At 42.9% G+C, this 14,580-nt stretch overlaps 1 protein-coding gene across 1 annotated transcript in view; it reads left to right on the top strand.

Annotated features, from left to right (window-relative positions):
• Positions 1–14,580, top strand: part of hydin (HYDIN axonemal central pair apparatus protein) — a 61,303-nt gene that overhangs the window by 20,718 nt on the left and 26,005 nt on the right. Inside the window, exons 16-29 of the mRNA XM_030765327.1 lie at positions 104–268; positions 670–822; positions 4,357–4,595; positions 5,013–5,274; positions 6,218–6,361; positions 8,038–8,181; positions 8,309–8,622; positions 11,461–11,596; positions 11,868–12,077; positions 12,205–12,345; positions 12,715–12,889; positions 13,812–13,942; positions 14,072–14,208; positions 14,289–14,425. Of these exons, the coding sequence (XP_030621187.1) occupies positions 104–268; positions 670–822; positions 4,357–4,595; positions 5,013–5,274; positions 6,218–6,361; positions 8,038–8,181; positions 8,309–8,622; positions 11,461–11,596; positions 11,868–12,077; positions 12,205–12,345; positions 12,715–12,889; positions 13,812–13,942; positions 14,072–14,208; positions 14,289–14,425 (2,488 nt within the window). The remainder of the gene's footprint in view (positions 1–103; positions 269–669; positions 823–4,356; positions 4,596–5,012; positions 5,275–6,217; positions 6,362–8,037; positions 8,182–8,308; positions 8,623–11,460; positions 11,597–11,867; positions 12,078–12,204; positions 12,346–12,714; positions 12,890–13,811; positions 13,943–14,071; positions 14,209–14,288; positions 14,426–14,580) is intronic.

Here is a 14,580-nt window from a genome sequence, read left to right as displayed (position 1 = left end):
CTTCGGTCCAATGTGATCTTTAGAACGCATTTCACAACACATCTACCCACAATGCAGTGTAAATTTGTAGTTGGCCAAAAGCCATCTGTATGTGTCTTTACAGGACGATGAAGTCCAGCCTTCGTTGGTATACTACAGTCCTCATCCACGTGGAGTTATCCAGCCACACAGCTCAGAGCAGATCCCTTTGGTAGTGCGGGCAAAGGCAGTGGGAAAACAGCAGCTCACGGCTCACGTTGCGATTTTAGGACAACAAGATCCTCCACTGGTGAGTGCGAGCATATTCTCACACACGCGTTTTTCTGACTGTGCATTAACGCGGTGTGTCACAACTCAGATCCTGGTGATGAATAAGACAACACATTTTCTCTCAATCACAGCACTATGACACCTTTTTTTTCTGGACCGTTGGCTTCTTGAGCTGCATCTGCTGATGTTGGGCATCGGCCAACATGTGCAATTTACTGGCTTTCCAGAACCAGAGTTGAGAAACCCTGTGTTAATGTACGTTTTTACTATAAACTACAGAATATCTTTGCCTCATCTTGACCCCTCTCTCTGCCTCTCTTTCCTTGTCAGCAGGTGTCTGACAGTATAAAACAGTCAGTTACAGTGATGTTACTCTGTCTTTTACCTCTGGCTTAACAAAAAGCTATACTGTTCCCACAGGAGCTCCTCCTGTCCTGCACCACGGAGGGCCCACTTGTCGACTGCACCCCCGCCAAGGTAGACTTTGGCAGAATCCCTGTGCTGACGGATGTTTCAAGGACGCTGCGGTTGTCAAACCGCTCCCCGATCCCGGGCCGTTTTCTGGCACAAATGGTGGGTCCTGTCCCCAAGGCTTAAGGTCAAAAATGCGATAAAGAGACTTTGGAACGCTTTCTCTCTCCCTGAAAATGACCTCACTCTTCATTTTTCTTCCTGTCTTCTGTTGTCTGTTCCTTTTACCTGATCTTACCTTACATACTACATTCCTCTTTTCATTAATATCTAACTTAATTGAGTGTGTAATGATTGAGTTGGTTGGCTGAATGCTTTGTTGACTTTGTAGATAATTGCCTCCCAGTACAATTATGTTACTTGGAGCAGCACATTGGAAGTCATTGTCCTGGCACTGGTTCTCTTTGACAGTGGCCCATGGTGGTGTGCTGTCTTATTAGACCTCAGCATCCTGATGGGACCAGGGCTGCTATCAATGCCCTGCTTCCACCGCTTCCACATTTCTTTTAATGAATATAATTTTCAAAACAGCGTTATTTTTCCGTTTAGTATGGGGATTTGTTTGTATTTCCCTTTCTGTTTCTGGCACTTGGGGGATGTTTCTGTGAACATTCATACATCTTTATTTACTTGCCACATTTTTACCCAATTCCCATTTTAATGTGACCTTTTCTTTTATAGAGGTGACATCCCTTGCTTTCTTTCCAGAGAGGAAATAATCTTGTATAATGCACACGCGCGCACACACACACACACACACACACACACACGCACACACACACACACACACACACACACAGAAACACACACACACAAGGACACTGCGAAGGCAAAATTAAACTATTGCTCATGGTAACACACAAACCGTGTAACTGAGTCTCACTCTAACCGTGCTTTATTTAGGCTCTCAGCTCTGAAGACCCTTTACTGAGACTTGACAAACAGATCCTTTTCTCCTCTCGTTCACACACGGGCACATTGAGCATGTCCTTGCTGATGTGATGACACTCATCCTTAAACTGCAGATCTTAAGAAACGCTCTGACCCTCTCTTCTCCTCTAACGCTTACCACTGATGTGTTGATACTGCAAAGAGTTTTTACAAAGCATTTTCAAGCATCAATCGATTGTGATTCTTCTAGAATTACTTTACAGGCGCTCGATAGCATGGCTGGGAGCCAGCCATGAGGGTGGTGGTTGTGCCAGAAGAACGCACAAGATTTTCTTAAACAGCTGCTCTATATATTTTTGCATTCATTTTTCAGTTCTTCTTTCTTTCTGACTCATTTTTAAGATGGACAAAAACTGGGTTAGATTCACAGACGGTCTCCTCAGTGTGAACGTTGGCATTTGATTTGGTTCCATTTCAAACCTCACTGTGCTTATGAAGTTCAAAGCAATCAATGGCGGTAAACCTCTCTAATGCAGGTGTGATCTGATTATTGGAATTTCAGCTCGCCTCGTTCTTCACTCACATTCTCTTCTCAAGGGGAAACCGTTCAACCCCGACTTGGCTCCCTATCGACCAGCTCAGCTTTGTCTCTCTGTCTCACTCTCTCTCTCTCTCTCCCCCTCTAACAAAGACGACACTCATATTCTCATGCCACCTCTCCATTTTCCCTCTCATAGTGCGCTCTACATATCGAGGTGAGATGTGCTTGCATTTGTTTCCTTCCGTTGTCAAGAGCTGTTTGGGCTCCTGGTTGTATCCTGGTTGATTGTGTTGTAGTACAGGCCCTTCTTCTGCTCTGACTCTAATGAGCTGACAACAGCCTTAACAAACTTTGGAGTGAGTCTGTCTGTTCATCCACCTCTGACCCAATATGCACACACCTTCTTTGTGTATATGCTCTTACTACACCCTATAGGTTGCCACAAAATGCCCTGACATGTGAGACACTTCTGATTATAAGTAGTGTCAGTGTGGGCAAACATTGTAAGGGTAGCCTTCTGGATACAGTAGTTTTTGTATGAGCATCAGCTATGCTACAACACTGTCTTTTTAGCATCTTTACAGTGCGCAAGCATTATTACCTATTGTGTCAAAAACAAGCATGTAAATGAATAGTCATATGACCTGCTGTGACCTCTGTTGGTGACAGTGGAGTGAATTCCCATCAGCTGCAGTGCTAAATCGGGAATCGTGAGCCATCTCTGTTGGTTTGACATTAATACTGCAAGCAGCAGGATCCTGTCCTCCTACCAGCTGAGTATCCCGCCAGATAAAATCTTCACCAAACACAGCAAGTCTCACTCCTACTGTAATTACACCAGGTGCATATTTGACATCAGTTTGAAAAATTTCAAATTAAAGAAAGGTAGCAACTGTCTGATGTATCCTAGTGAGTGTTTCCATAGCGATGTGTACACGTGAGTGGATAGAAGTGAGTAAAGCTTGCCTTAGACGTTGGGTCAGACATTCCCTGTGGAACAGTAATGCGTGTAGATATGATAAATATGCTGAAAGTACTACTCGGTGAGCTAGATGAGTCGTGGTTTTTAAGGATAAATAAAACACTATTAATCAGAGGAGCCACTGAAAACACCCACTTTCTTCATTCAATCTGCAAATCCCAATTAGAACTTTATGTGCAGGACATCAATCAGTACGGCACATTATGGAAATTGATTTTAGTCCTCTTTCAGCTCGTAGTTAAGACTGGCTGCGAAAGGCAGGAGTGCAAATGAAGAGGAGAGAGATGAGAGAAGACCGTCTTCTGGTGTCCACAGGGAAGATGAGGAGACGGAGAGTTGTTTTCTAGGTTGGAAATTCTCATTAAGTGAGAATGATTTTGCCCCCCCCTCAAAAAAAAGCCCAAAAAACCAAACCAAACCAGAAACGACGGATTAGGAACACTCTTTACCTCTAATCTAAATGGTGGTGAGAAAATGTGAGATCATGCGAGAGAAGACTCGGTTATGGGGTTATCCTTAGTGTCTGTACCTCAGTCTAAGCCAGTATTAACCTCAGCGTTCAGGCTTCCTGGATCTGATAAAACCCTGCTCACACTTTTATTGCCTCCATTAGCAGGTTTGCACACTTGGTGAAACTGAGAGACAGTTACTGTGCTCTCACAATGCGAAGCCCCACCCCCTTCCACAGCCTCCTGCCTTCTCCCACAGAGAACAACCCCAAGATAAAGGGAATCCTGCTGGAAAGAGAACAGAGAGACAGCACACACACACACGCACGCACACACACACGTGCATGCTGTCTCTGCTGCATGACCACTCATTAAAAAAGGATGCTCATTATAGTACAAGGCTCAGATAATTTAACGCTTGGTGAAGGAAGCCAAGTGATGGTTGTATACAGGGTCCCCTCATTTCTCTATTTTACTACTGAGCTGATGGGGATCATTACAAAAAATCCAAATCCATTTCTGCCTCTAACTGCCCTTGTGACCTTACTGCTGGAAAAATGAACAACAACAATATTTTACTGTTGAAAAGTGTCTATATAGTTATTGTTTGTGATTTTTTTATTGCTTAAAACCACTTACATTTAGGAAAACTTCAGGATTGTCCTGCCTTTCATTTTAGTTTTGTAAACGGTCAAGAGTAGTTTGTTGTTCTTTTCACTTTGGTGTGACTGCGTGGTCCATATTGTGTTGTAAAATGGGGTGTTTGGCTGCAGACCAAGGCCAGGCCCCGTTGGCGTGTGGAGCCCAGCGAGGGTATTATTCCTGCAGAAGGAGAGCTGGAGCTCAACTTGGTGGCCCATCTGGATGACACCCTGCCCTTCCAGGACGAACTGCAGTTGGTTGTTGAATTTGGTCAGACCTACACCATCCCTGTCTCTGCCACGGGCAAAGGCACCACCATTGTCAGTAACCGCCCTTTTGCTCCCAGTTTGGACCTGGGCACTCACTTCAGGTAGAACAGTATAAGGATGTGGATATGCTGTACCTTGTGTGTATGAAATTTATGCTCTCTTTTCATTTTTCAATCAATAATTTATTCAGAAAATCATTTAATTAATTGTCTCTTACAGTAAGTTGTCCTGTCATTTACTTGAGCAAACTTGTGGGTTTTTATTTCCTGATGTAAACTACCCAGAGTGACCAAGTATATTTCAGAGTGGATTCACACATATACAGTTACAGTTACTTTTGAATACAGCCCTGTTTTCAAGTGATTTCATATGTTTTGAGTGTTAACGTATATTAACACTGAAAAAGAGTTTATATATATATATATATATATATTTTATATATATATGTATATATATATATAATCCATACTTCTTGGTTCAGATCTTAATTTAACACTGTGCATGTGTTTCTTCACTAGCTCTGGCCCATGTCGCTATCACTTCAAACTGACCAACCGTGGGCGTCGCTACCACCAGCTCTACTGGAGCACAGAGGGCTTCTCCAGTTTCCGCCACAGAGCCCACTTACCTAACGACACCTCCAAGGACAAAAAAAAACGTGGCCACTTGGCACCCCCAGCTCTGGAGCCCCCAGTCTTTCACCTGTCCCCCATGCGTCTGGACCTCGCCCCAGGACACACAGCTGCCATGATACTGGAAGGCTCTTCAGACTGTGAAAGAGTAAGGTTTCACTGCAAGAGGGAGATACCATATGTGAGGACAAGAGTCATCATTCTCCAATCTTATATTCATTCATTCTGGCTCAGGTTTCTGCTAGTTAAGATAAAAAGCCTTAGTTCACGTTTAAGATAGTACAAAATAGCCACAATAAGACATTGTTTCATTTTCACAGTCTATTTTTTGATGGGTGTGTGCGTGCATTTGTTTGTGTGGGTGTGTATGTGTGTGTGTCCTGCATAGATGTGCTTACGGTTTTCGTTATAGCATGTCTCTCTACGGTCTTTGAGTCTTGTCATTCAAATTCACTCCCAACAAAAGTGCATGAGTTTGACCATTATCAATGGCCTGACAAACCAGATCTGCTTTATGTGACATGACGAATGACTGTACAGAGACGCGGACCAGCGTGTGCAAAACAGTCAGTGCATTTTCAGATGTGTGTGTGTGTGTCCCATCACAATGCAAGTGGCTCAAGGTTGAATGCAACAGAGATAAAGGCGTTCAAAGCCATCCTTAATCTTCCTTTAGTCAAGCTGTGTATTGACTTCCTCTCTTGGGTATTACTGAGAAGCACGCCTCTCTGAGTCCTTATTGATTTAATGGTGAGCAGAAAAAGAGAGAAGGTGAGAAAGTAAGATAAGCCCACCCTTCTGCAGCCCCTTTTCTTGCCTTGAATCTCAGCGCTACCATGACAGGACGATATTTCACCGAACCTCAAAGTTCAGACGTCGCACAACATGACTGTATTTCAGTGCAGTTTTGACATGTCAGGACAGAGCCGTTTTCTACAGAGATCCTTCATAAGATAGCCAATGGTATCATGAAACACTGAACACCGTGAGTGTTTCAAGGAGCTTATTTGGTATCTGTGTGTGCGTGTGTGTGTGCGTGTACGTGTGTGTGAGTTTGTAGTGATGGGCGTGTGTTTATGTGTGTTGCACAGGTCGTACAGGAGAAGCTGGTATGCCATGCCATTGTTGGACAGCAGAGTGGTAAGGAGTGCATTATGACTGTAGACGTCACCTGCCGGTTTGTCTCCCCAGTGGTGGATATCTCCCCCCGGCAGCTCAGCTTCTACATCAAGAAGGTGTGTGACTGATCCCTCCCCGCTGGAAAACTCTCCTCCTCTTTGCTCCTCACGGCTTACATAACAGAAAGAGAGCATTAAACTATTTCACAGTGTGACTGTTTCTTAACGTCATTAGACTAGGGCTCGTTGTGAAGACTAAGACAAGTTGTATTGCATAATACCTTGTATACTGGTTTCCCAGTCAGTTACCTCTTCATTGAGAGCAGTGCTCTGCATCTCATTACATGGTGTTTAGAGTTTCATTCATTAAATGTTCTCCGTTTTACTTTTTTGGTGCTTTTGACCTCTTTTGCGAACAAACGCAGCATGTTTTATGTTTTATATTTATTCTATTTATATATATATATATATATATATATATATATATATATATGTGCAGTATACACACACACACATATAGATGCATAGACAGATAGAATATAGAGTCTACAAAACAGCCAGCTGGCTCTTGTTTCTGAGTGTCTACAAAAACCTTAAAAATTGGAATCAGTGGTTCAGCATGTCAGTCTAACACACTGAGACCACACTGCAGCTCCCTGACCTGAGGATTTGGAAAACAGTCTAAGGACCCTAAAATTTGGCCAGAAAATTATCTGGTTACTCTGCATATTAATCTGCTATTTAAGTTTCATTATTCCTCAAAATTAGTATGCTAGATGTGCTTTTCACATTTACAGTGAAAATACATTATATACCGTAGCAGAATCTTCTGGAATCATTGCTCAACAGCACAGGAATGCTAACACATTTCCAGTCCTCCTCTGTTTCAACAGAATGAAGGGAGAAGCACATTCATTACAGAGGGAAAACCATCATTTTAATGAAACTGATTTTCTGTCTGCTCTATTTCACTTTTACTATCGTGTGCACGCACACACACACACACACACACACACACACAAACACACTCTCCCCCTACACCTTTCTCCTTCTTTACATCTTTATTCTCACTCCATTCTAGGACTACAGTCATCCATATTTCCAGACATCTCTCATATCCTCTGACAGCTGCTTTCAGGGCCCCCTTGCTAGCCGGCTCTCCTGAACTAAAAATGCTAATTTATTTCTGTGGCATTCTTTTATCTGATTCTCTCCCACTTGTCTGTGCATTGACAGCACTTCCTCTGGATTTACTGGCAGTCCTGCATACTGCGGCATGCAGGGATAGAGCAATTAAAGGGAGGAGTGGGGGGATGAAGGAAAGATGGGAGAGCAGAAAGAGGCAGACAGTTCAGTGATGTAATCAGGGATAAGAGAGACGGTAGTGGGGAAGATTGTATTATAGGAAAGAATGTTGACTTGCTTGCTTAAGTAGGCAAGGTCTGCTTCACTTACACTACATACATCACATTTAAATACACATGTCCAAATAAACTCTACTTCCCTTCTCTAGTCTGTCTTAATGTTCTTTACCATACATTCACAAGGAACTGTCAAAACAAGCATGAAATAAGATAGTGAAATTACAAATTATGACTTGACGAATGTTTCAGAATTTTGTCAAGCTGGAATTAGGCAAAAGCAAATCAGTTCGATTGAACTTCATAGATTTCCCATGTATATTTAGTTTTGAGTCATGTAATGTGGCTGTTTTGTTTTTTTTGTTTTTACCTTTTTGGCTTGTTTCTTGCTGGAGTATATTTGAGAATAATGTACACACCTTTGCCTTCTAGGCACCAGATGACGTTTTGGTTCCCAAGTATCAGAAGCTGGCGGTGAGGAACATTTCCTCTTTGGCGCTCTCCTTGGATTTGACTCTGAATGAGCCCTTTGGACTGTGTGACTGTTCGGATGATAACTCATTCACAACGTCAAAGGTACACTGTCTCACTTCACACACACAATGAACTAAATGAGGCATGTATTTCTGCAAGTGAACATAAACCTTTGAGATTTGCTCATCATTACTCTGTATATACGATTAATTGCCTGTTTAAATTGCAGCGTTTGTCGCTGGGTTTGGAGGAACAGAGAGAATTGTGGGTGCGTTTTGACCCCTCTTGCCACCAGGACAGCGTGAGCCGCGTGGCCGAGGAGGTGCTGGAAGTTCGTTACCAGGGCCACCCAAGGAGTGACGTGGTACCTCTAAGAGGGGAGGTCCACTTCCCTAACCTGCATTTCTCCAGCACCACTTTGGACTTTGGCTGTGTGCTCAACCTCACCGAGGCCAAGCAGCAGGTTACCATAACCAACTGCAGCCCACTGTGTGTGACTTACCGCTGGGCCTTCATACTGGACCAGCAAGACTTCCCAGTCAGGTAGGTTCAAGTCAAGTCACCGCTCTCCAATCACACAACAACACAGAATGTTAGAACTAGTCTTTTCCTACAGAAAGAAAATGACCAAACAGAAGGTGTAGGGGAAAAACCAAAAATTAGTGTTTTGATTGTCATTCGAGTCAGTAGTCCTGCACTTTCAGTGGTCAGAGGTTATTGTTCAGCTGTGTTTTGTATGTTTTGGATTAAGTTGACTGTAACTAAAATTTGAATGCTGGCAGCTCCAGAGTTGGGACAGACGGCATGGAAGCAGCTGCCAGTGTGGTGCCTAATTAATGCTACGTTTAGACAAGCTGTTTCTTTTTCCTTCACTCAAACAAGGCTACGCTACAGAATACTCAGAAAGCAGCTCCTCTGTCTCCAGAGGGAATTACACAAGCCTCTGACTTTCTTTCTTTTTTCTTTTTCTTTTCAATCAAACAAATGTGACATTGAAGATTGTTCATTAACTGAAAATGTTTGTGGTATAGCACTCTTCTTTAATCCTTTGCACGTGGGGGTTTCAATAATTTGAGCTGTTATGCACCAGCACCAAAAAAGGTAAAACATGAAAACACCCCATCTGAAGTAATGGCATAACAATCTGTCTTAAGTTGAATAAACTGTCAAGCAAAATGGCGGAAAGCACCTACTTGAATGCATTGCGGCAGCGATAATCACCTTTTTAAATGAATGCAGAATTTAGCCAGAGAATACATTTTATCCATGACAGCTATGTTCTCTAATTCAAACACTAATCTGGAAAAAACTTCTGTCAGGGGCTCTTTCTTTGTTGCTGAGCTGGTGAATAAAGTTTTGTATTGACTTAAATCTCAGAGTAGGTTTTGTTCGGCCGTGTGATTACATTTGAGACTACAGTCACACACACACACACACAGATACAACACACAGCACGTATGTCTGTACACAAAGCACATGCAAAACAGGAAACCCAGTGCTAAATCTCATCTGTCAATACCTACCCAGTTCTAGGCAGGGTAGGTTTAGTTTTTATAGTTTTTAATTGTTTTTAGCTGCTGCCATGAGCGTGGCCTTAGATAAATCAATAGTGCTGTTTGTGTGTGTGTGTGTGTGTGTGTTGGGGGGGGTGGCTAAAGTGCAGGCCAGTGAAGATTAATCACTCACCCTCATGCTCCTCACTACTCCTGCCCCATCATCCAATAAGACCACGACCTATCCTATCAATACAGGGGAGCTTTCAGCCTGCGTAGGGCTGCCTGCTAATTAAATCCCTATCAGTAATTAAACCCACAGTCAACTGCCTATGATTGCCCTGCTTTCTTCATCTGCATGGTAGTGGGTGAATATCTTGCTGACTGACACTTTAATCTGAAGTATTTGGTCACTTGTGAACAATCATGGCCTGATTAGGGTTTTACATATATATATATATATATATATATATATATATATATATATATATATTTTCATGTAGGCCATACATGTATGTTTTTTTAGAGAGATGCACTCAGTACAGGGAGGAGGCAGAGACACAGACACAAGGAAAGAGCTGTCAACACCAGGTTGCATTTGATCAAGTCTAAACCTGCTTAAAGGCCTATATGCATAACCAAGGGTCTCCAGTCTCCTTCAGTCCTCCTCAGAAGTGAATGCGGACACATGTGTAAAGTCAGTGAATCACACTGACATATCCCACCTTAGAGTATCACTTTATCTGCTCACTCGTTCCCCAAAGTAATAACAGCAGATGATAAGACAGCTCCTCACAGAATCATCACATACGTGGAATATGTGTATACAGAGGAAATGCTCTCTACAGTAGGCACATTAGCAAGAAATTGGACAAGGATGATACAGATAGTCCTTTAATAGATCTGTGTGTGTATGCATTCACCGTGGGGGGAGCTATCTCCCATGAGACTCTCGGCCTGAATGAGTGTCTTTGAAAGAGACTGCACCAGAATTCCTGGACAGCATTAGACAACATAATGAATACTCTTTTCTGTTCAGTGCTGTCAGTCTTGCTTAAATGAATTGTTTTACTCTGTTTCTGCTTTTTTTTCTTTTTTTTTTTAAGCGCTTTGGAGATGCTATGGGATTAGCGTGATAAAAATGACAGCTCACACATTTGAGCTACGTTTGCACATAAACACAGTTGCAGCAGCAGGAGCTTGAACCCTGAAAAACATGCATTTTTCGCTCTCTGATAAGTGGGGTGATTCCCCTGTCAGTGATCCTTAAGAGAGCATTCATTATCCAAGTTATAGAATCTCCCCGTGGCTCGTGTATCAAGGGAGTATCATTGACTTTCCCATACAGCTTTCAATTCTCCACACAACATTGCCCCCTGCTGTCCATCCTCAGTATAGCACACCTCTGTAGAAAGTTTAAGAAATTCATTTGAAAGGAATATGTATACGTATGGCAGTCTGTGTTGTCTATGCTGTCCTTAACATTTTTGAGGGGGGTGGAACTTATGTGATATTGCTGTAAATGATCAGTTTGTTCATTTTTGCACTCCTGTTTTGGAGGAGAGAGAGATGTTATGCAGATAACCTTGTATCTACATTTGCATATCTGTTCAGTCTTTTTCTTGTTGAGTGGCTATCTTTCATTGTCCTCTCAGTACAAGAGCACCATTCTCTGAGCGCTTTTTTGATGGATTACCCTTGTTCTCAATTATTAAAACTGTTCTCTAATTAATAACTGTCTGCACAGAGCCAGTTTAATTTCTGCTGACCCTAGAGCCATGCTGGAGATGAGGGAGACATTTAAGGGCTTAATCTGATTTGTGTGATTTATTTAGGACTCATTAAAAAAAAGGCTCATGATTTTTGTTTGTTTTGTTGGCGCTGGCAGCAAAAAGGAAAACCTAAAACTTTGGTTAAAGGAGGAGCACATGGATGAGAAGAACTCAGACTCAGAAAATGAGAACAGGGAGAGAGGAGAGAGAGCAACGAGCCACACGACCAACAAGCATCTCACCGTGCAGGAGGTACGCACCTCCAAGCGCTCGGATTCAGAGGCCTAAAGAGTTCTATCGTTGGTTTTTAGCTACTCTTACTCTTTGTTTTTGATTCAGTTCTCAAGGGTACCAATCAAGATTTTCTATGTTATTCGATGGACTTTAGTTTGTCCTTGAGCTTTTTCCTCGTTTTACTTGTTTTCTTGTCTTGTTTTCCCTCTTGGCAGCATACTCTCCAACTCACAGACAAACACTCCTCCTTTTTTCATCACTCTCTCTTTGTTTTTCTCTTCAACTGCAGGTGTTTGATATTTTGCCAACCTATGGGGTGCTGCAGCCCGACGAGAGCCAGCTGGTGTCGTTCACGTTTTTTGGTCATGTGGGCATCAGCAGCCAGGTGCTTGCACTGTGTGAGGTGGAGGGGGGGCCCGCATATGAGGTCTTACTCAGGGGAGAGGCCTCACAAGTCACCTATACCCTGGACACCACGGACATCAACTTTGGGATGCAGGTGAAAACACATCCATCACCCTCATCTCATTAGCAGAATGACTGAACAGTACTAAATGTTTATTGGAGGCTCTTTAGCCTCTAAATCTGTGAATCCTCTCTCTTTCTCTCTTTCTTGATTCCTCCAGTTGTTTGACTCTGTGGCAGAAGCAGAGATCACTTTGAGAAACACAGGGAAAGTGGGCTTTGATTTCACTGCTCTGCTTGGGGAGCAGAAAATTGACTCTGAGAGCCTTTCACCCGGTCAGCCTCTAGTCATCCCAAAGATGGTGAGTTTACCTACGAGACAGTTCTCTTGGCTTTTTAACTATGTCAGATGGCTTTTAAGAAAAAATGAGGCATCCACTGCAGCATTCTGCATTAATAGCAAGTCGTTCTCAGTGGGGGCCTTTCAAATCGTACAGCTAGGTTTTATCGAATTATGAAGGCCTTTTTTCTTAAGTTACTGGCTGCTCTCCAAAAATGCCAGAACGCCTAGACTTGAAAGACTACAGAAATCCTAAACTCCAGAAACATTCTTTAAAATGTGTTAGTTTGCTCATCCATTTTTTCCAGATTTAAAATATAACGAGACTTTATTGTGATTGATGTTTGTTGGTGAGTTTAACTCTTGTTTGTCAATTGTTTCCATGTGAAAGGGGCACATTGAGGCAAATTCAGAGATGAAACTTTCAGTCTACTATATACCTGGGGTCCCAGAGGTCTTTCAGACGACCTTTAAACTGCAAGTAGCTTACTTTGAGCCGGAGAACATTACCGTTAGAGGAAAAGGTGTTTTTCAACGGATATGCCTGGACTTGCCCCGAAACCTAGGTAAGAGCTCCCCCAGTCTAATACTGCTGATCCAGGACCTGTCTATAAACTATTGTAAATGGATAGTGTAATGAAATATGACAGATCCTCAACCAGCTAAACAGAACTGCATTTTTAAGGCAGATGGCCTGATCCAAGGACAATCCATAGCACTGGGTTATGTTTCCGACAGTCAGCCAGCAGGCATCGTCGAGAATGTTCAAAATGGCTGGAACAGTATGTGAACGGTCTTGTGCTTGGCTTTTGTGCTGTGTAATTAAATGCATCTAATTCAGGTCCAGTCTGTGGTCAGTCTGCTGTTAATCAGCACAAGAGCCAGCCCAGAGAGGGACATCATGGTAGTATTAATTAAAGACATCTGGCCCTGAACTAGACTAGAGTTCAATGGGTCAAGTCCATCTGATCTAAGACCAGCCTTAAGATCTCTGTATCTATGTAACATCAATCTCAGGGACCTACCCATAAGTGCAGTTTAACAGTAAGTGGAAGGCATAATCCTGCAGTGGGTGAACAAATCCACCTTTGTTTAGGAGAGAAAACAGTGTCTCTCTCTGATTAGCTATTGATTCGAGGTTCTGATAGGCTCTCCTTACAATCAGTGATAAAGATTGGAGAGCCTTTGTAACAGGAGTTATATTTTTACTTTACAAAGTCAATACTTAGATCTGTAAAAGCATTGGCCTGGTGAACCATGCTCTCAGAAGTCTATTCAAAGCCTCAAGTTTTGTGTCTCACTCTCGATCAGCTTACTAAGCCACAGAAATAGGGATGCCCACACGTATTCTGAGAGAGAGGGTATAAAAGCAGCCCAACTGTTGTTGAATCCACCGTTCTTTCTCTCTCTCTCTCTCTCTCTTTCTCTCTCTCTCTCTCTCTCTCTCTCTCTCTCTCTCTCTCTCTCTCTCTCTCTGTTACTGTGTAGATGACAGTAAGTATGGCTCATTGCTAAAGGAGGCAAGGGACTTAGTGGAACGTGAGAGGCAGACAGAGGATGCACTGAGCAGGCCCACTACTGGAGAGGAGGTGCAGCCCGATGAGGATTACATCCCCACTGTGAGTTTCTCTCACATTCCCCCTGTTACCTACACCTGTCATTTTCATCAAGGATAAACGACATGTATTGAGAGGACAGACTGACTTGGAGCGTGCACAGAACAGTCAGGTCACTGTGTGTTTCTGCAGTATGACGCCCTGCTTCAGATGGAAGTCGAGAGGCTGTTGGTGAAAAAAAATGCCATGGCAACTCTAGATCCCAGTAATCATCTAGATTACAGAGAAACATCAGGATCCACGATCAAGTGGCGCAAGGAGCTTAACAGGTAAGATATGTCCCTACAACAGTTACTGAGGGGCTAATGTAAAAATGGCATTATACGGGCTCATATCTTCCCTTCCCAAGGTTTCAGTTACCTGAGTACATACTGGACTTTGGATTTGTGATCCATGGCAGTGCACCCACACACATTGTCAGAGTGACCAACACTGGGCCCATGCCTGTGTCCTTCCGAGCTGACTGCCGCCCACTCGCTGGCACAGGTCTGGTTCATAAAACAACCCCCCCCAGGGGTTAAAACCTCTATAGGTTCAGTTGTTTACAACTCGTTCCGTTATTTATTTTCCATAATTGTTCAATGCTGTATTAAGTATTTGTGCTGTTAACTGAATTTGTTCTTGAAGTGTTAGCCTGAGGT

This window comes from Chanos chanos, chromosome 2, assembly GCF_902362185.1.
Source record: "Chanos chanos chromosome 2, fChaCha1.1, whole genome shotgun sequence".
Classification (NCBI taxonomy): Eukaryota; Metazoa; Chordata; class Actinopteri; order Gonorynchiformes; family Chanidae; genus Chanos; species Chanos chanos.
Note: the sequence above shows the minus strand (reverse complement) of the source record. Positions and strands in the feature narration are given on the sequence as shown.